This window comes from Myotis lucifugus, unplaced genomic scaffold (assembly GCF_000147115.1).
Source record: "Myotis lucifugus unplaced genomic scaffold, Myoluc2.0 scaffold_306, whole genome shotgun sequence".
NCBI classification, from domain to species: Eukaryota; Metazoa; Chordata; class Mammalia; order Chiroptera; family Vespertilionidae; genus Myotis; species Myotis lucifugus.
Window position 1 is genome coordinate 759,272 of NW_005871354.1, and position 21,453 is coordinate 780,724.

Here is a 21,453-nt window from a genome sequence, read left to right on the forward strand (position 1 = left end):
GAGAAGGGGCTGTGCATAAATGAATGAAGAGACTAGAGAAGAAATATGAATTTGGAAGGCATTTTGGGGTGCCAGATGGAAACTTAGTTCTAGTGACTAAGCTCCCCGAATCTCTGGACCCAGGGCTTTTTGTTCACACATTTTACCCTCTAGCAAAGCAGATACATATATCAAAGGTAAGGTTTGGTAAACAGTAAAGGACCGTCAGGCTGGGGGAATTGCACATTTTCAGCCCTGCTGAAAGAGTCCATTCAATCTTTTGAGGACTTCTCGCATTTATTATGACCCGCTGGACTTAGCCTCCAGCATCTTACCTCCCCTTCCCCCACGCCCCCCCCCCCCGCCTTCTCTCTAAGGTTTGTCAGTCTGTTCATTCGATGCTTCTGTGTTTTTGTATCTATATTTGTTCATAGAGCAGGACTCCCTTCAGCAGGGCTCTGGTGCCAGCTGAGTCTTTCCCTTGAGTGTGTTGCTGGTAGAGGAGGTTGGGGGCAGCTCCAGTGTAATCTGAAGATGTCTATTGGGTGACTTGGCTCAGGGGCCTACTGGGAGGTGCAGACCAAGATCAGCCACTGCCTTTGCCCTGCTCAGGGCCAACTGGCATGAGCTGCAAAGCGAGCTGCACGTGGCTGCCACTTGTGCTGGCCTTGGAGGTGTCTGGGAGAGGCCAAGCTGTGAGCTGAGACCAGTTGCTGCTAGTCCCAGGCTTGGCACTACTTAACAAGTTACAGGGCATGCTGAGGCCACATGCTGCTTGTTGGGGTTTGTGGGCCTTTGAGAGATTTTAGGAAAGTCTGCTGCATTAGCCAAGACAGGCTATTCGTATTGAAATGCCACTGGAAGCAGCTTGGGTGGGCCCACAAGTTGGGTGGGCTGGGCTCTCGGGGAACCACCAGGGCAGGGTGAATGATGTTAGCCAGGAAGGTGGAGACTCAGATATGGCCCTGGATCTGTGAAGAAGGCTCAGCAAAGGAACAATGGCCTCTGCCAGCACTTCCGTCTGAGAGAAAGCTGCCCTCCAACCCTCGCCTTGAAGCCAGACAACTCAGTTCCTCCCTTATGTCCCTGATGCCTTTCAAGCTGCTGCCCCAGCACTGGAGCTCAGAGGGAGTGAATCTAAGTAAGTCTGTGTGCTGGCCCTTTAAGAGGGACGCCTGGGTTTCCAGCCACCTTGTCTCACTCAGCCACAATCTCCACTGGTTTTCACATCCAGAAGTTATGGAGAGTTCTCTTCTCAGCACTGGAACCCTGAGCTGGAGATCCTGGTGTGGAGCTGGGACTCCTGGATTCACAGGGGACCTTCCGCAACAGATATCCAGCTCTGTTTTTTTAACTGTATGTGTGGGTGTGGGATCTGCCTGTTTCTTATCTCTGCCTCTCCTACCAGTCTCAGATGTGGGTTCTCTGTATATGCTTAGTTATAGGACTTCTGTTCGGCTAGACTTCAGGTTGCTCTCAGTGATGGTTGTTTATAGTTTTAGTTGTGATTTGATGTAGTTTTGTGGGAAGATGCAAGTGCCGAGGTGACCTACTCAGCCACGTTGACCCGAAGCCTCAGGTTTTTCTTTAACCAGTATCTGAATCCACCACATCTTGACAGATGCTTTAAAGGGTTAATTTTAGATAATAAATCACTTGTTCCCAGTAAACACCACTACAGCATGCAGAGTTCCAGGCGACTATAGCAGCACATGATAGGTCAATAACAGCACACTTTTCCACTTAAAGGCATGGTTGCTTGCCTTGGGAATAGGGTCACTGTACATTTCCCCAATAGAAAAATATCCCTGGTCCAGGGCGTGGCCAGCAAGTGAAATGTCAGTGCATTCCCACCTGCTGAGCATAAAGAAACCTCTAGGATTGGATCTTACTCTTTTGAGCACCAATATTTTTTTAGTTTAGCTCTCTTTCATGAATAATAAAACATAGTTTCCTGCTTTATTAAAAAAAAACACCTTGGTGAGGATTAAAAAAAATAATCTTATTCTTTTACCTAATTAAGGAAATATATAATTTATATTAAATGAAGTTTTAATAACTTATTTTAAATGTTTTATTAGAAGAGATGACTATTAGGAGGGTTAAATCTAAGTAATCATTACTATTAGTAAAACAAGCTCAGTAAAAACATTAAGCCATGGATTAAATTACATAGCACTGCTTATAACTGTCTATCTTTCACTGTAAGTTTTACACTTGTCCTATCTTTCTCAGCTACATTAGCAAGGCTTTTACTGGGATGGTAATGGAGAGTAAAAACATAAAGCCAAATGCAAAAGGAACAACAGTATTAAATAGATTAGCAGCAAATTTACATACAGTACACTTCAATTTGAACTCTGCTCTTTTGAATGGTAAGTACGCTGAAAGCCTCAATGTGTTTAAGATATGACCTGTGAAGCTGAATCTTAGTGCATGTATAAAAGAATGATGTTGACAAATAATACACTTGAAGTATGTTACAATTATATTTATTAAGCCAAGGTAAATTATTTATAAAGGATCAGGCTGGTAATGCTGCATATATTTTAAACAAATTATTTTAAGATGTAAACCATCACATTTTTTCTAAAACTGAACAAGCTGTTAAAATTGCTACAGTATATCACGGCTAACCTTTCCATAACTATTTTAAACAGATACGCATTGTAGAGAAAGCAAAGGAAACAGTCAAAGGAGCAAAACTATATTCATAGGAAAGTAAGCCAAAACCATAGTTCTTTTGTTTGTCCCTCGTTCCCAAAAGGAGCTACACTACTGAGTGAAGAAATTTTCCAGCCGCATATTGAGGTCACAAATGCAGCTTTAAAGGATTGCCCTGGAGACTATAGCTTTTGCAGGCAATTATGTACAAATAAATTACATTAAAATAAAACTGGATAGTGTTTTGTTATTTTAACACCGAACTGAATGGTGGACTGAAATCAACAGATGAGAAAGAAAATCAAGCTCAAGGCTCACTTTCTCTAAAATGGTAGTGCCATTCTAGTTTTATTGATGCATTAATTTTCATAAAGTGCAGTGACAAAATAAATAAGATGAAAGAAGCTTTGAGATTAAGATAACTTATTGCTTATATTCTTGATAGCCTTTTACCTCTGTGGAAGCTGTAACCATATATAAAAGCTCATTGATCCAGGAAAAATGATTTCCCCCCTTAAATAAAACTCATATTGAGGAATATATAATCATGGTAGCTTTTTCTATAAGACAAGGTTAGCTTAAAGGGTAAATTTATGTGCTATAGACTAAATCCAGATATGGTCAAGTGCTGAGCATTATTTCTGGCTTCAAAATATGATGTATCTGTTTCGCCATCTGGTTGGGGTATGAAAGGCATAGGTTGATGCTGTAGATTTTCCCAGTCCACATCGCTGAAGAGAGGATGATGTTTCAACTCTTTGGAAAAATAGAAAACAAAAGAAAATAATATGACACCATTACCTAAGCAAGTACTGTTCTATCGGAATGAAGAAGAGACACTCTCACATGTACTTTGCCCTACTTTATTACGTCACTTTCATAGGCATTTGTTTGTCTGTCTCTCTATTTACCCACATTCTTCTCAATGACACACACTGTGTCATTTTGTGTATCACTTGGTATAGGACAGGTGCCTGATCTGTATTTGTCAAATGAGTGATTGAATGATTTGTCTTGACAGAAGTCTTTCTCATTGCCTGCATCTTCTCACAAAATCCCTGACTTGAAGAGAGCGAGTGTGCTCTACTTCCTGATCCCCATACAGCTTCCAAACCACTCATCTTCCATGATTAATGTCCCATTCTCATCCCAAGTCTTTGCCACCTCTTCACAGCTCTGCAGTCCTTAGCGCTACCTATTGCCCTAGATAACTTCAGCAAGAAGCTCATCTCTGCTTCCTTGCTGTCTGGGCTGGCTCCATCCTTATCTGTCATGGTGATTTCATCATATACATGGATGACACTTCTGACACATTTTTATTATGGTTCTTTGACTTCCTTGATATCACTGACTTGCACCTTCACAAAACACTGACTATCCAGCAGGATGATCATCTTTCCTATTACCTTCTACCGACTAAAATGAAAGTGTGCTCTTTTGATCACACTGATATTTAGTTGCTAGATACCACCCTTCTCAATCCTTCACTTCATGAGGTAACAATAAGAGCATTGCCAAAATAATGAAGTGGCTATTAAGGCAGTAAACAGTTAAAAAAAGCAGCAATCATATTTGAGGAAAATATTGGGAGAAGACTACACAGACGGGAAAGAATTATGTGTCTGTATTGGGGTAATGGTTGGAAAATCCATATGTCTACATGTTGCCTTTTTCCTAAACTGAAAGACTAGTAGCAAGAGGAATAACAGCAAAATCAATTTTCATTTAGAGAATTTATTTGTCTTTTAATTGTTCAAAATAAATATCTGAGCATGGATTACTTTAGAGCTACTTGCCGTAGTAATTCTTAAACTGTGATATCTGAATGTGATGTGGTGCTTTATGACCCTCTCATCATAGCTATTCACTTAAACTGAATCTACAGCCGAAACCGGTTTGGCTCAGTGGATAGAGCATCGGTCTGCGGACTGAGGGGTCCCGGGTTCGATTCCGGTCAAGGGCATGTACCTGGGTTGCGGGCACATCCCCAGTGGGAGATGTGCAAGAGGCAGCTGATCGATGTTTCTCTCTCATCGATGTTTCTAACTCTCTATTTCTCTCCCTTCCTCTCTTAAAAAAATCAATAAAATATATTTAAAAAGAAAACAAAAAACAAAACAAAACTGAATCTACAAAGGAATTCTAATCTAGGTTAAAAGGAACTAAAACAGTTGAAGCAACTGTTTTGTAACTGAAGAATACCCCTACCATTGACTTCCCTATGTAAGCTAAACTGTTCATTAAACAAGCAGAAATCTGAGGTCACTGGTAAAACTGCCTTTCTTCTATCTCCACTTATTTTGAGCAAATTACTGTACATTATAGCTATTTGCTGAACAATGGTTTCTCAACTTCAGCACAACTGAAATTTGGGACCAGATATTTCTTTGTTGTGGGGACTCTCCTGTGCATTGTAGGATGGTGAGCAGACTCCCGGCCTCTACCTACTCAATGCTCCAAACCAAACATGTGACAACCAAAAATGTCCCCAGACAATGCCAAGTGTCCTTTTGGGAGCAAAGTCACCCCAGTTGAGAGCCCTTGTTCTAAAGTCAGTTTTAGAGCTCAGTTTACACAAATGTCTGTACTCTCACATTATACAGATTTTTGCTCAAAGTCCACTTTTCACAGAGGTCTTCCTGACCCCTCCATCTAAAAAATATCTCCTACCATCACTTTGTATTCTCTCACCCTGCTTTATCTTTTTTTGTTTTGTTTTAATCCTCAACCGAGGATATGCTTTTCATTGGTTTTAGAGAGAAAGAAGGAGAGGGAGAGAGAAACATCGATTGGCTGCCTCATGCATGTGTCCAAACTGGGGACTGAATCCATAACCTGGGTATATGCCCTGACCTGGAATTGAATCCATGACCCTGCAGTGCACAAGACAACACTTTAGTCATTGAGCAACATTTGCCAGGGCCTGCTTTATCTTTCTCCATAGTCCTTACAACTAGATGGCATTATGTCATGGTTGCATTTGTTTACTTGTCTTTCCACTGGTGGGGACTCTCCTGTGCATTGTAGGATGGTGAGCAGACTCCCTGGCCTCTACCTACTCAATGCTCCAAACCAAACATGTAATCTAGCACCTGAAACAACATTGTCTGGCACCTAGAAGTCACTCTATAGGATTTGTTAAACAACAAACAAGCAAACAAACAAACTATGGAACTTATTAGAGGGGACACTCAGAAGCTGATGCAAATGACATATTACTAAAGCTAAATTTTCTAAATATACCCTGTAACTGGAAATGTAATGCTTATTTGTCTCTCTATATACCCTGTTACAAAAAGGATCTGATGGCAGCTGATGAGATCTACTAGCAGTTCAAAACTACAGTTTAACATATCCCTGCAGTGGAAAAAACCACTGAATGGATCAAAATGGACCAATTAGTCTTATTTGAGGTAGTATGGTACCTGATACATTTGTCAATCAATAATGGTATCAGAAAAGAAGCAGTATGAAATTATAGAATTAAAGTTTTGGTAAAACAGTATTTCTTGTATTTTTTTTCTTTGTATTTATTAGGTTCTGATAAACCCAAGACACTGACAAGATAAAATTGTTTCACAGGTACCTGCTTGAGATTAATAAAATTCAATGAGTGACTGTCACAACCTGACCACAGTAAACTTTAATGTAGAATAAGGACAAAAATATCAATGGATACCTAGAGGGCAAAAATAAACTAAAAATCTGTTAAAACAAATTTAACAGTTAAATTATCTTTAGTATTGTGAACTTCATATTATTAACATTCTGCCCCTGAAACAAATCAAGGGTAAAAGAGTTTATTAATACAAAAGCTTACCTTTCATTCCAGCTCTCTTTGTATCATCAATAGTTAAAAGTATTTCTACTGCACTTTGAGCATCATCAGATAACTTTTCTTCACCTTCAGGCCAAGGGATATCTACAAATATGAATAAGCTTATTGATCATTGCTCAATATAATACACAGAGATAAATGAATCTATCTTAATAGGAGAAAAAGAATCACCTCTTTTCAGAATATTCTGGAATACCTGTTGTGGTGTTTCATCATTGAAAGGGGGAATTCCTGTTAGAAACTCAAACAAGCAAACTCCAAGTGCCCACCAGTCTACCGCAGGGCCTAGAATTTAAAAGGAAGTAGTTGAATTTGAAAGAATTTTCTACAAATGTTTGATCAACTAAAACATTAATACATGGATATTTGGGCACAAAGCATTCATTTCCTAAGGCTTTCTTCTGGCTTCATAAGGTACAAACAGTCAAATGACCTTCATTTATGCAATATGGCAATTACTTTCCTTCTCTATTTTCTAAGAAGTTAAAATTAGCATTTAATACAGCTAGTTAAAGAAAAGTTAAAGCTATCTTTGGTCATTTATTAATAACCTGATATTCTGGATAGTTACATGTTCTAAATCCTAAAACACAACCAAGGAATGCATTTAATCTAAAGATTATTCTCTAAAAGTAATTACAGTACCTCTCAATTTCAAATTGGGAAATAACATTTTGATTTCATGTTTCACGCACTTCACAAAGTATGAGATGAAGTAGCTACATTTATACTAATTGGAGGATAGCCTGGTAATTATGGAAAGCCTTACTTACAAAGTGTTTTCATGTGTTTTATTCCTTTTAAGTTCATACAAGGATAAATTAGTTTAACAAGTAATATTCACTTAAACTACAGCTTGAGGTAATTAGGAGTTAAGTCTTAATAAGTAGGTAAAACTGATTTCTAAATAGTATTTTTATTGAAAGCACCAATTATATACAAAGATGTTTTAAAGGATTATTTTTAAAATGACCGTATAATCTGGTTTATGCTTTTGTTTAGTTCTGTTCATGAATAAGATATTTACTAACCAAAGATTAACTTTAGTCCCAAAATGGTTAACTTTAGTACAAATTTAGAGTAGGGATTCTATAGTCTAGTGCTAAATTTGCCTGGAAATCACTCTTAAAATCCAATTTCACCAAATCCATTACAATGTTTAAACAACTGCCACCCTTTTAAAGTAGGAAAGCACTGTGGAATATGCCATTAGGAAAAATAATCACATGCACATAGAATGCCTTTTCACCTGCAAGCAACATAACCCCATTTCCCCTGCGAACACAAGATGTAAACAGTCTACAGGCTTTTATGTCTTTAGTAATCACTATAAAAACATACAAACCACCTCAGTTAGTAGATTTTTAAAGCAGCACCAAGAAAGTATTCCTGTAGGTTAGATAATATAATGAATATAACCAAACAACAGAAAAGTAGGGGGACATCAGGAAAAAACATACATTTTATTTAGTTTACTTAGATTAGAAATTAGGACCCTTTGACCAGCTCAGCCCAAATGTACTTATGTCAAAAACATACATGCTTTCTCCATGGATATGTCACACATACCCATATATGTGAGTCAAAGTCTAATAAGATCATATATTGGGATTAATTGTAGCAATTATATCATTAGCCCAAGAAAGAGAACAAACTGATTTTATACTACTGACTTTCTAATTCACAACCCACTTCTGTAATTGGTATATTGATACTGTTTATACCTTTTTATTTTCTAATTATAACAGAATTAAATGGTTTAGAAAATTCCAGCTATTTTGTAGCTGCTAATTTTATTGTTTTTATCTGCTAATTTTATTGTTTTTATCAAGCCTATTTTCTCTGTTGCAGTAAAAAAAAAAAAAAAGTGGTATCTTCAGTCTCTGCTACCTTTAAAAACTATAAAAAATGCTGCATGCCTACATTTGTTTTTACAGAGCAGAGCAACCCTGGATGTCTTCCTGCTCAGAAGACAGAAGATACTTCATGTTTATAATTCATAAGTGAGCTGAAGTGAAAAATAATTTTTTCTGCAATGTGATCTAGTTATACTTTGACTTTTCTGTTTAATGTGCTTTGCCATATTGCTTTAAAGACAAGCTCACTCACCGGAAGTCAGAAATCCTGCAGGTAAGAAAACAATAGTTAGGTGCATTGTATTAAAATTCTGAGTTCATTCTCTCATCATGCATTGAATTAGATAACAGGAATTGTGACGGTATAAGGGGTACAAAGATGATTAAGAAAGAGCTTTTTCTCAGGAGAAAATAGCCTGCTTTGGGAGAGACAACACAGATAATTTTAACACAATGTTAAGAAAGCTGAAACAAAAATATGCACAAGAAGCTATGGGAGTGCCCTGGCCGATGTGCTCACTGGTTAGAGCACCAGCCTGCACACTGAAGGGTCTCGGGTTCGACTCCTGGCCAAGGGCATGTACCTGGGTCCCAGGTCAGGGTGTGTTTGGGAGGCAACCAGTCCATGTGTCTCTCTCACATCGATGTCAATGTCTGTCTGTCTGTCTGTCTGTCACTTTCTCCTTCTCTCCCCCTCACTCTCTCCCTTTCACTCTCTCTGAAAAGCAATGGAAAATAACATCCTCTGGAAAAAATATCCTTGGGTGAGGATTAATTAAAAAAGAAAAGAAAAAAGAAAAAAAAGAAGCTACGGGAGAATCTGGCAGAGTTCCTATGTGTGCATGGTGAGGGGAAGACCAGGGAGGGCATCAGAGGAGTCACAGCTGTGCCTCAGCATGACAGTGGGAAATAGAGAGGTGCACATGTAGTAAGGAGCAGAGACTGCCCCTGGGACCTGGGATGGGGACATGAGGGAACAGATAGGGAACAGGGAACTGCTGTTTTTTGTTTTTTTCTCCTTTTGATTATAAATTGCTTTGTATTACTTGTTATTTTAAAAACGATATATCAAATCACTTTTATAGAAATAAAAATTTAAAAGTATATCACTAGATAGCAGAGGTAACTAGGTGCCCCACTAAAATAGTGGCAAGATCTGATAAAGTAAATCTTTCCATCTGAAGCTTACTTTCATACTTTATCCTAAGTTAGAGAACATGCACATTGTAATACAGTAAACGGGTTAGCAAATCCATGACTTAGCAAAAGGGGTGCTCACTGCACAAAACCAGCTACGTGCCCCGAGGAGCTTACTGCTTTGGCGAATAAAGGTGAACAGTAAATGTGTCCACTTGCAGCAGTGGAGAGATTTTTCTCAACGGCGACTGAGTGCTGCCCAGGAACTCTCCTGGACTGCTATCTCGAGGGAAACTTCAGACACTCGTCTTAGGAAACATTCTTAAGCTTTTGTAGTGGAGAAAATATAGTAACTAAAATATAACAACTAACTGTAACATAGGTAGAGTGACATGAGCTTTAAACAGTTTCTAATGAAGTAATCCAGCAGTGAATAAGTAAATCTCCATCACTGATCGAGGGACATTTTATGGAATAGGTGACATTTGAACTGATGACAGATGAGAAAAAATTGGACAGGAAGATGATTGGGGACTGGCTTTTCTAAGCTACTTATGGAAATGCTTGTGGAAAATTTGAAAGCAAACGTGTCTCAAGGAGCGGACTGGGAATACCGGCCTGTTAGTGATTCTGAGAGGTGGCTGCCATGAGCTTGGGGTCTCACACACTACGACCACTAGCCTGGCTTTTACAGAGTCATCAGAGTTTTTCAAGGAGGGAAGCAGCACGAACCATGTCACGTTTTAAGAGGAAAACCTGTGTTTTGTGTGCAACCCTCTGGGATGCCTGTGGTCTCTCTGACCATGGACTCCAGGCTTTTAAAAGGTGGGCAAGGGTACAGAGTCATGGGAAGAGAACCATTTAAATTTCTAGACTGAAAAATACAAACCAGCTCAGCTATCTATGCATTTTTTATTGTTTTCCAAATAAATGTCTTAAAGAAAAAAAGTAAATAAGGGGGGAAGAGGAAAAATCTGGTGGCAATGATTATAGGTAACAGAACGAAGTTGAAGAGACCAGAAAGAAAGCCATTACATGAACGAAAGGAAAAGATGAGGCAGAGATAGTGGCAGAAATGAAAAGGTGAGGAGAAATAACTGCAGAGATATGGTTAACCTGATTTAAATGTATGAATGTAGGGACAATGGCTGTATCACCACAAAGATGGTGAAACCGAGATAGGGAACAGAGGAAGACAACACTGGGTAACAAACCCAGTTTTAACAGGCAGCATTCGAAAGACCAGTAGAATGCTAAATAGAGACTAGGCATGTGTCTGCTGCCTAGTGAAAGTTAGGATTAGAGATCAATATTTGGGAAACATCAACACAGACCCAACCGAAGTCATGGGAGTGATGAGATTAACAGGGAGCACATGCATCAAAAAGGGTAAGGGGCAGAACCTGGAAGAACATCCGTATTTACAAGAGATAAGGAAAGAACTGAGGAGTAGCAATAGAGGTAAGCGGAGTGAGACTGAAGAGGCTGGCAGATTTGTAAATAATGACATCATAGATGACGGGTAATAAAGTTTCAGTTAAATAGTTGGGATAATAACCAGATTGCCAAAGCAAAAGAGGCACCTTTGAGAAGTTGGGTAGTGAGTGGAAGGGTGGAAACTAATTTTCAGACTAAGGAAAAAAATCCAGCAAAGAAATAAAAGTTGTGGATGGTGGGGTGGGGAAGATGAGACAGATGACCACCAAGAGTTCAAAGCATCTATCAAGATGTAGAGGAAAGCAGCATGGATGGAACTGGAGAGCATTACGCTAAGTAAAATAAGCAAGTCAGAGAAGGATAAATACCACATGATCTCACTCATTTGTGGAATATAATGAACAACATAAACTGATGAACAAGGACAGATCCAGAGATGGAGAGGCATCGATTGGACCGTTGGGCCTCGGAGGGAAGGTAGGGGAGGGTGGGGGTAAGGGGGAGAGATCAACCAAAGGATTTATATGCAAGCATATAGTCCTAACCAAAGGACATGGACAACAGGGGGGTGAGGGCATGAGTGGGGGGGATGGGGGGTAACGTGGGGATAAGGACACATATGTAATACCTTAATCAATAAAAAAATTAAACACAAACAAACAAAAACAATAGAGGATATGGAGCCCTAACCGGTTTGGTTCAGTGGATAGAGCATCGGCCAGCAGACTGAAGGGTCCCAGGTTCGATTCCGGTCAAGGGCATGTACCTTGGTTGCGGGCACATCCCCAGTAGGGGGTGTGCAGGAGGCAGCTGATCGATGTTTCTCTCTTATCGTTGTTTCTAACACTCTATCCCTCTCCCTTCCTCTCTGTAAAAATCAATAAAATGTATTAAAAAAAAAAAAGATGTAGAAGAAAGGGCCCAGCTGGCATGGCTCAGTGGCTGAGCGTCGACATATGAACCAGTAGGTCATGGTTCGATTCCCGGTCAGGGGCACATGCCCGGGCTGCAGGCTCCATCCCCATTGTGGTACATGCAGGAGGCAGCCAATCAATGATTTTCTCTCTATCATCGATGTTTCTCTCTCTCTCTCCCCCTCTCTCTGAAATATATATAAAGATGTAGAAGAAAGGGTTATGTTGTGGGTTGAATCATGCCCTCCTGAAAAAAGATAAGCTGAAGTCTTAACCTTGAGGTTCCCTGAATGTGACATTTGGAAATAGGGTCCTTGCAGACATAATTAGCTAGGTTAAGATGAAGTCACACTGGAGTAGGGAGGGTCCCTAATTTAATATGACTGGGGTCCTTATAAGAACACAGCCATGAGACTACAGAGAAAAGGAGAACACATATGAAGACGGAAGATTAGAGTGATCCATCTACAAGCCAAGCATGGTCCTGTCAACTCTTTGATTTTAGACTTCTAGCCTCCAGAACTGTCAGACCATAAATTTCTGTTGTTTTGAACCACCCAGGTGATAGTACTTTGTTACAGTAACCCTCGGACACAAATACGGCTCATTTTCAGAATGTAGGAAGGGAAAAAAGGATAAGTGAAAATGTCATCCTTTTTTTCCTATATTTCAATTTGAAACATGGCTCATTTCTGGCTTGACCCTCTGGTGAGGGTACAAGTGAGGTTAAGCGCTAAACAGGAACTGGCTTCTGCAGACTAAACAGAGGTATTGGCTCAACTTTGTATTTTTGAGCCCAAACTACAACAGACTTGAGGAGATGTTTAAAGCAAAGGAAACCAGGGCTGAAAGGTGGGGCTTCTCTGGGTCACTGAGACGATACCAGAAGCAAACAACAAACGGCTGCATGTCTTCTTTTCCGGTAACAAATGCCACATATAGGAGGAAAGAGTAATGCATGAGTTAATTTTCTTCTACTTCAGGTAATCCAAGTACCAAAGAAATTTAAAACAATTTTACCTCAAAAGAAAATGTAGTGTGATAGGTAACATTCAAAAACTCAAGACATGTCTGCCTTACCATGGGCCCTGCCTAGTAACAGCTCAGGTGCGAGGTAGTCTGGGGTTCCCAGGATTCGCCCATCATCCACTGGGGCTGCCCCTCTTCTCACACTCTTTGGAGTTCGATACGGAGTTCCTGACTTGACCTGACTTGGGGTCTGCTAATGTAAAAAGAATTTTTAAAAGACAATAAGTATCTTAATTCTTTTTACAGTGAACAGAAATGCCAAAACAAAAAAGTTGGGCATAAAGGACATACTCATATCCTTAATTTTGAAAAAGGACTCATAAAGAATTATAATTATACAAAGTCCTCATATCTAACAATACTCAATAGTTTAGGTAACACCAACTATTTCAATAAGATCTGGACATGCAAGAAAAAATGAAAACGTTAACAACAAAAAAAACTCCACTGTAGGAGCCTGAGGCTGACAAATGACTGAAATATTATGATAATATGTAAGATAGAACTAAATATAAATAACCTCTTGTGCTAACTGGAGTTTAAGTGCTTAAGGTATTTTGTTGTCTCATAAGGACTCTGAGCTCAGCAGGATAGAGAGCATTATATTCTACAGACTGAGGGAAACAGAGACTCTGAGGGTAAGGGACTTCTAAGTCACCCAGTAAGTTCTGAATAGAAAACCCAACTTGTAACTCTCAAGTTTCCACTTTTTTTTAATTATGATGTCTCTCCAAGGGGAAAATAAAAGGGGTTAGAAAATAAAAACAAAATAAGATTTAGAATATGTATTTTCAACTTTTTTTCTGTAAAGAAGAGATCACCTAAATATGTCTTTAGAAGAGAGCAGAGTAGATTTTAATTTTATAACTCACATATTTTCTGGGGTCAAGTGAAAATATGTAGTTATAAATATACTAGAGGCCCGGTGCATGGATTCGTGCACCAGTGGGGTTCCTCGGCCTGGCCTGTGGGGATAGGGCTGAAACCGCCTCTCCAACATCCTCTGAGGGGTCCCAGATAGGGAGAGGGTGGTTCTTGGGTGACACCCCCCGGAATTGGACTTCCTCCTCTCTGGTTCCAGGTGCGTCACCTGAGAACCGCTGCTGCCAAGTGACCACAGCTCGGCAACTCCTGCTTTGAGCATCTTCCCCCTGGTGGTCAGTGCGCGTCATAGCTACTGGCCGGTCGGCCGGTCACTTAGGCTTTTATATATATCGATGATCGTAAATATGTGTAAGTGTATAGAGCAGTACAACCACTAGCTTTACCTTTCTTCATTAAAACTTCCAACAAATTTTCCAATAAGTAAAACAAAACTGTATGCTTAATATCATATAGTTTAGCTGAGAGGCAAGAGTCTGGTCTTCATAGTTTACTTTTCTACCATCCAAAGAACAAAGTGTTAGAAAGTTATACATACCTGATATGGCAAGTAGGATCTTTCTTTTTGAGTTGGGGTTATGGCCATGGGATATGAACCACTATAAGCACACGAAATATCCATTGCATCTAAATTAATGCTCATTTTGGATGGTTCTGAATTATTGGATACATTAATATGGCTGTTAAAACTTCGAAAAGCTACAGCATTTCTTTTAGAGACGGTTAATGTTTTCAACACCTCTGAAGAAGGAGCTAACATTTTTTGGTCACTGTCTTCGACAACAGGATTCTCATCACCTTTTGGCAAAGTACTTTCTTGGCAGCTGAGTGATACACTAAGTAAGTCTTCAATATTTGACTCTTCAAAAGAAGATTCTTTGATGCTTTTGTTTGGATTTAAGGACTGCCTTTCTAATGGACTTTCCAATATAGAAATTCCAGGAAAAGATGAATCAGAGTCCATACAAATACTTTTAGAAGCTCTATCATCATCAGAACATAGAAAACTAGAACTTAAGTTGTCCTTGTTATTTTTGTCACAATCTTCATCCAGTTCGCACATAAGATTTTTTGCTATCACTGGGATATTTGTTTTTTCTGGTGTTTGTTGTTTATCCATAAAAGAATCGACCATATTCTCCTTATAAGTACAGTCATTTTGCTGACTTCTATATACTGATAATTTAAGGTCCTGAATTTCAGTTGTTAAGCCTGTACTTTGATTTGTATAACAATCTCTCATTTCATTACTATGCTTATACTCTATACAATTTTTTTTATTCAGTATAGTTTTCTGACAAGGACTGGAGTCAACTAACTCAAAATGTCTCTTAACACTTTTTTTCCCAAGGTGCTCTTCAGTTATACCAGCAGAATTTACAGTCCCCTGATTTGACTGATGAAAACCAGACTGTCTCGTGCAAGTGGCCATATTAGTGTTATTTATATCCAGTTTTCTTGCTTCCCAAGAATCTTTCCCAGAGAAGCACTTTTTAGCAAGGTTTACACAAGAGCTTCCACTGGCAGGAACGGCACTACTATTCTGGATGGGAGAAAGGGCTAACTCAAGATTCTTCTTATTGAAACTTATGGTCTCGATGTCATTCGTAGATTTTGTACATAAAGGCTTTTCAGTTGTGTTCCAACTCATCATTGGAGAGCCCAATCCATCGTCATTTTCCTAAGAGGAGAGGGAGAACCAATTTTAGTTATATAAAGCTGAGATTTTTTTTAACCTATTAAACCTCTGTCCACTTAGGTGGAATAAATGCCTCATAAACTATTATGCTACCTATTCCTACTTTCCAATGGAACAAAAGAACGAAACGAGTTAAGTCGGCTCGCGTGAATTGCGCGTACTCCGCGGGAGCCGTCTTTAAATCGGTTCATATAGATTTGCGGTGGAGTGCGGGAAACGTGTAAACTCGGGCCGATTGTAACTGCGTATTACCAAATATTTGTTTGTAATCCACCCTTTTGGTGGATGGAACAAAACCAAAAGACAGAGCCATCTTATATTTTGGCGGGAAATTCACCTGATAACAGATAATTAAAAAGCAGCATAAATTATAGCATACATTTATACACATTATTTAGAGTGAAACACGGGTCTAAAATGTAAATCCGTTACTCTATAATACTTATTTGATACTCTATTACATGTTATTTAAATAGAACAAATTAACAGGCAACATATTTAGACAAATTTTGGGGTAAGGCAGCATTATGTATATATCTTCTTTGCAATGGGAATATGATTGATTTTGTTTTGAACTGCAAAAGTACAGGGCTTGATATAAATATAGTTAATAGTAAATTATAGCTAAAATATTATTATTATTATTTGTTAAATATACTTTTATTGATTTCAGAGAGAAAGGGAGAGAGAGAGAAACATCAATGATGAGAGAATCATTGAAGGGCTGCCTCCTGCACAACCCACACCTCAGGATTGAGCCTGCAAACCGGGTATGTGCCCTGACCGGGAATCAAACAGTGACCTTCTGGTTCATAGATCAATGCTCAACCATTGAGCCAGGCTGGCGGGAATAGTCAAAAATATTATTAATACAAGCATGTATCACTTCAAACAAGTATAATAACACCAAGCTGATAAGGATGAGGCTAAATTAGTGGTAATTTATAATGAAAAAACAAAAATAACATGGGTTAAATCCATTGTCAATAAGTTGAATTAATGATACATTCATAACAAAATGTTTTTCTTGAAAACTGAACTCCAACCATCTACAGATGTTCTTGGGTGATATGAGCTTTGTACGTAATATTGCAAATTGGTGCATTAGGATTTTTACAAGATCATTCAATTAGAGGGAGTCTTCAATCACTATCTTTAATAGTACCTATTTTTGACATGTGAAAATGAAATTTTATTAACTCAGTATTAATTCGGAGCACTTAAGTCATAAACCAAAGAAAATTCCTGAATTACAACTCATTGATCTGTAAGCACAGAAATGATGCATTTGGGGATTAGCACAGGGTTTATCAGGGTTCTCTAGTCCTTCTATAATCCAATCATTGCATTCCTCAGGGATGAAGAAGTAGAGGAAGAAGGCAAAGCTGTGTACAGTTGAAATAGTATATTTTTTCCTTGAATAGGACAGAAATGAAATAATAGTACTAGTAATGCAAATCTGGTTTATTCTGTAACATATACGTATTACCTACAGAGCAGCCTTTAAGGAGAAAAGGAAAAACAATTGAGAAATCCTGCCTTAACTAAAAAATAGTTTGACCTTGCTCCTAAAATGCAAATATCCAACAATAATAAAGAAAATCATATGACTGAGAATGAGGAATAAATACAATCCAAATTATTTAATCAAACAGAAGGTTTATTCTTTGTGCACTACCATTATTCTAACGAACATTATTAGTATTATTACTAGAAGCCTGGTGCATGAAATTCATGCACTGGGGGGGGGGGTGGTGGTGGTGGTGGTGGTGGTGGGAGGGTCCCTCAGCCCGGCCTGTGCCCTCTCGTAGTCCGGGAGCCCTAGGGGGATGTCCAACTGATGGCTTAGGCCCACTCCTTGCAAGGAGTGGGCCTAAGCCGGCAGTCGGGAGCACACTGACCACCACGGGGCAGCTCCTACATTGAGCGTCTGCCCCCTGGTGGTCAGTGTGCATCATAGCGACCGGTTATTCCACTGTTTGGTCGATTTGCATAGTAGCCTTTTATTATCAAGATTATTATTATTATATTTAATCCTCACCTGAGGATATGTTTCCACTGATATGATAGAGGAAGGTAAAGAGAGAGAGCGATAAAAATTTATGTGAGAGAGAAACATTGATCAGTTTCCTGCCATACTAGCCTCCACTGGGGATTGAACCCAGAATCTGAGTATATGCCCTGATCAGGAATCAAACTCGCCACCTTTTGGTGTATAGGATGATAATCCAAAAAACTGAACCACACTGGTCAGGGCTAATCTAACATTATTTTATTGAAATTTTATGAGGGCAACTTTATTACAACTTAAAATTTTAGTTCCTCTCAGTTTTAATAGCTTTTAAGAATAGCAAAAACAGAATATATAATCTAAGTAAAATAATTAAGTAAATTCACTCATTTGGCAGCAATTTTCTTAGAATAGAAGCTTTTAAAGGTACACATATATTATCTTTGTGGTCTAAAAGTTATTTCTGGGGGTTAGGGGGTGACAAGATTTGACTTTGGGTGGTGAGCACATGGTGCAATATACAGATCTTGTAACATAGAAACCAACACCTGAAATCTATATGCTCATGTTGACCAATGCCACCCCAATAAATTTAATTTAAAACCCCCCACAAAAACAAAAACTCTTAGGTAAAAGTTATTTCTTATCCAGAAGAGTTGCCATTCCATTAAATGAGAAACTGGCAGAAAACAGTACAGAAAGAGGTAGTGTTAGTTTAAAAAAATCAATAAGCTAATATTGATTTTAGTTATAATATTTTTTTTAGTTAAAAAAAATCAATAAGCTAATATCTGTTTCACAGGTAGGAAATTAAAAAAAGTCTATTTAGGTGCCTAGAAGACAAACATTTACTATCAATTTACAGCAAAAATTTTAAAAATTGAAATCTCATTATATAAAGTGAGTAATTTCACATTTGAACAAGAAATAAAATATATGTATTTTTCTTTTTAAATATTTTTTATTGATTTCAGGGAGGAGGGGAGAGATAGAAACATCAATGATGAGAGAGAATCATTGGTCAGCTGCTTCCTGCACATCCCCAACTGGGGATCAAGCCTGCAACCCGGGTATGTGCCCCTGACCAGAATCGGACCCAGGACCCTTCAGTCTGCAGGCAGATGTCTATCCACTGATAGGGCAAAAAGGAAAATATTTCAAAAGAATTTGACCAGATATACAGGAAAATGAAGAGTACCTTTAACGCTGTTGATGTAACAGCTTCATTTCCATACAGAATTTAAATGAAAAGGTAAAAAGTGTTCCTATCATTAATTTCACATACATAATTGGTTTTGGTTAAGATAAATTTCATTCTAACCTGGCAATCTTTTTCCCATGTAGGACTGCTGTGGCATTCAGATTCCATACTGGATACAAAAGTGTAGGACTGACTACTGGCACTGGATGTAGCCAGCCTTTTCCTAGACTGGAGCAGATTAGAAGTTAGACACTTTACAGGCATTCTGGGGTTGGAGGCAACTGTTTCAAGACCTGTAGGGAAGAGAAAATATTGAAGCTTATGACACATCTTTCTTTTTTTTTTAAAAAAAATATATTTTTGCCGAACCGGTTTGGCTCAGTGGATAGAGCGTCGGCCTGCGGACTCAGGGGTCCCAGGTTCGATTCCGGTCAAGGGCATGTACCTTGGTTGCGGGCACATCTCCAGTGGGGGTATGTAGGAGGCAGCTATTGATGTTTCTCTCTCATCGATGTTTCTAACTCTCTATCCCTCTCCCTTCCTCTCTGTAAAAAAAACAAAAACCAATAAAATATATTAAAAACAAACAAAAAAAACTCATAAATGATAAAAAATAAAACAAAAACTGTTCTGAGTTAAAAAAAATACTTTCAACATTTGTAAAGTAAAAATCAGGACAAGGGAACTAATTTATAATTAGGAGGAAATCCATTTGAATATTCATTGCCCAATTTGATAAAGGAGCATTATTGATGTACTATATCCAGATGTGACAGGAGGCTCAAATGTGACTAAATTTTTTCAGTTCAGTTTGTATTTAATTAAAAAATATAGCTTTATTTTAATGTTGGGGTTTATGTGCTTACAAGTGTGAATTATACACATCCATAAGAGATTTTTTTTTAAAACCACTGGGTAAAACAAATAAGTAATGACAAAGTGACTAAGAGTGAGCCAGTGGAAGAAAGCAGCACTGTTAACATGATACATATTCCTTCATTGTGTAAATAAATGATGATGCCGAAAACTATTGCTCCTGAACTTATAATTAGACACAACAGACAATCATGCTTTTACCAAAGATCATAAAACATAAACTATAAAGATTTTGTACCTATATAAAAAGATACCTTTATCTTGTTTTCTTTTTCCAAAATGGGTGAATATAACTTTAATTCCAAATAAATTATTAATCTTAGTTTTTTAATTTAATAAATCTTGTTAGAACTTTAAATCTGGAAGAAGCATTTCAAAGCCCATCTAAGACAACTTTCTTTTTGGTACATAAATCTGTCAATGGAATTCCTGAAACTCAATGGATACCATCCTTGATATCTGACCAAACTGTTCAGTTGCCTTTTCTGGTAATATGGAATTTGTGTCTAATCCAATGCCATGTGCATACTATGTATCTGCTAATGAGTTCTTTCTGGATCACTATGATCAGACTATTTCTTACTTTGGAACTTTTGATGTCTCCCCTTTTTCTACAGCTTAAATTCTAGGTTCTTGATAATGATCTTGACCCTTCTCTATCTGCTAAGCTTTCTTTTCCATTGTACATACTTCTCATCTCTCTATATAAAATCCTAAACAACCATTGCGACTGAACAACTTGTTGACCAGTTGCTATGATGCACACTGACCACCAGGGGGCAGACACTCAATGCAGGAGCCACCCCTTGGTGGTTGGTGTGTTCCCTAGCCACCTCCCCAACCCCTCCCACTGGCCAACCTCCCGCAGTCCCTCCCCCTCAGCTGGCCGACCCCCGCAATAGGCCTCAATCACCAGCCAGGCAGAGGGACCACACCTGTGCACGAATTCGTGCATCAGGCCTCTAGTTCTCATATAATATAGTAAGTCCCTATGGTGTGAAGGTGGATACTTCCATGTGTCCATGCCTTTGCTCATGCTAGTGCCTCTATCTGAAATGCTCTTTTTCACTATACTTGGAGTTAAGTTCCTCTTTCTGAGTCTAGCTTGGTTGTTGCTATATCTTTATTTAGAACCATTCCTGATTTTCCAAGTTAGTATTTGTCACTTTCTGTTTTGCCTAAAAGTATGCCTCTGTGACATTTATTTCATTGTTATTGTTAGTTACCATTTTATACCTATAATCACCACAAAAGTATAATTTCTTCTGAGGCAAGGATATCTTTTATCCATCTTTATATCCATAGCAGAGTGCCTTGCAGCTATCTGATTCTGACTAAAGAATGACTAAGGGAGTTACAATTATTTTTTCTTAAGACTAAGGCTATAAAATAACACTGGCATATTACATACCAGGTGTACCGGTTAATAATGCGGATTTTGTAATCAAAGAAAACACGATAATTTCAAGAGAAACATCAAAAGGGCTTTATTCAAAGTAATGTCCATCGCTAGCTACAGATTTCCCCATCTTTAGGTAATTTGTGGATACTGTCCCAATAGAACTTTTCTTGTTTTGAGGCAAACCATTCAGAGACTCAATTTTCCACTTCTTCGTATGTTTTGAAGGGCTGCTCAAAAAGTGCATGTGCCATTGATCAGACTAAATGGTAATCTGAAGGAGCAAGGTCTGGTGAATATAACCGGTGGGTTAATACTTCCCAGGCAAGATCTTTTAATGTGTCTTTAACTGGTTTTTAAGTGTGTGATGGTGCATTGTCATGAAGCAAAATTACTTTGCGTGTCTTCCAGCCCATTCTGGTTGTTTTACAATCAAAGCATGGTTCAAATTGACCTGGACGTTCTTTGTCTTTCACATCGAAATCATCACTTTTAAAGTGTTTAAACCAGCGTTCACAAGCATCTTGAGAT

The 21,453-nt window shown here is 38.5% G+C and overlaps 1 protein-coding gene across 3 annotated transcripts in view; it reads right to left on the minus strand.

Moving 5' to 3' along the window:
• Positions 1 to 2,455: 2,455 nt before the first annotated feature.
• The window catches only part of MASTL (microtubule associated serine/threonine kinase like), a 33,683-nt gene continuing 14,685 nt past the window's right edge, over positions 2,456 to 21,453 (minus strand). The window contains exons 7-12 of one of the 3 annotated variants that reach the window (XM_006100266.3): positions 18,768 to 18,940; positions 14,275 to 15,417; positions 12,906 to 13,044; positions 6,653 to 6,766; positions 6,464 to 6,565; positions 2,456 to 3,399 (exon numbers count right to left, since the gene is read on the minus strand). In XM_006100266.3, coding sequence (XP_006100328.1) covers positions 3,242 to 3,399; positions 6,464 to 6,565; positions 6,653 to 6,766; positions 12,906 to 13,044; positions 14,275 to 15,417; positions 18,768 to 18,940 — 1,829 coding nt within the window. In that variant the 3' untranslated portion in view covers positions 2,456 to 3,241. Of the gene's footprint in view, positions 3,400 to 6,463; positions 6,566 to 6,652; positions 6,767 to 12,905; positions 13,048 to 14,274; positions 15,418 to 18,767; positions 18,941 to 21,453 lie in introns of all 3 variants that reach the window. The other 2 variants (XM_006100265.3, XM_014465689.2) reach the window with 2 other exon arrangements.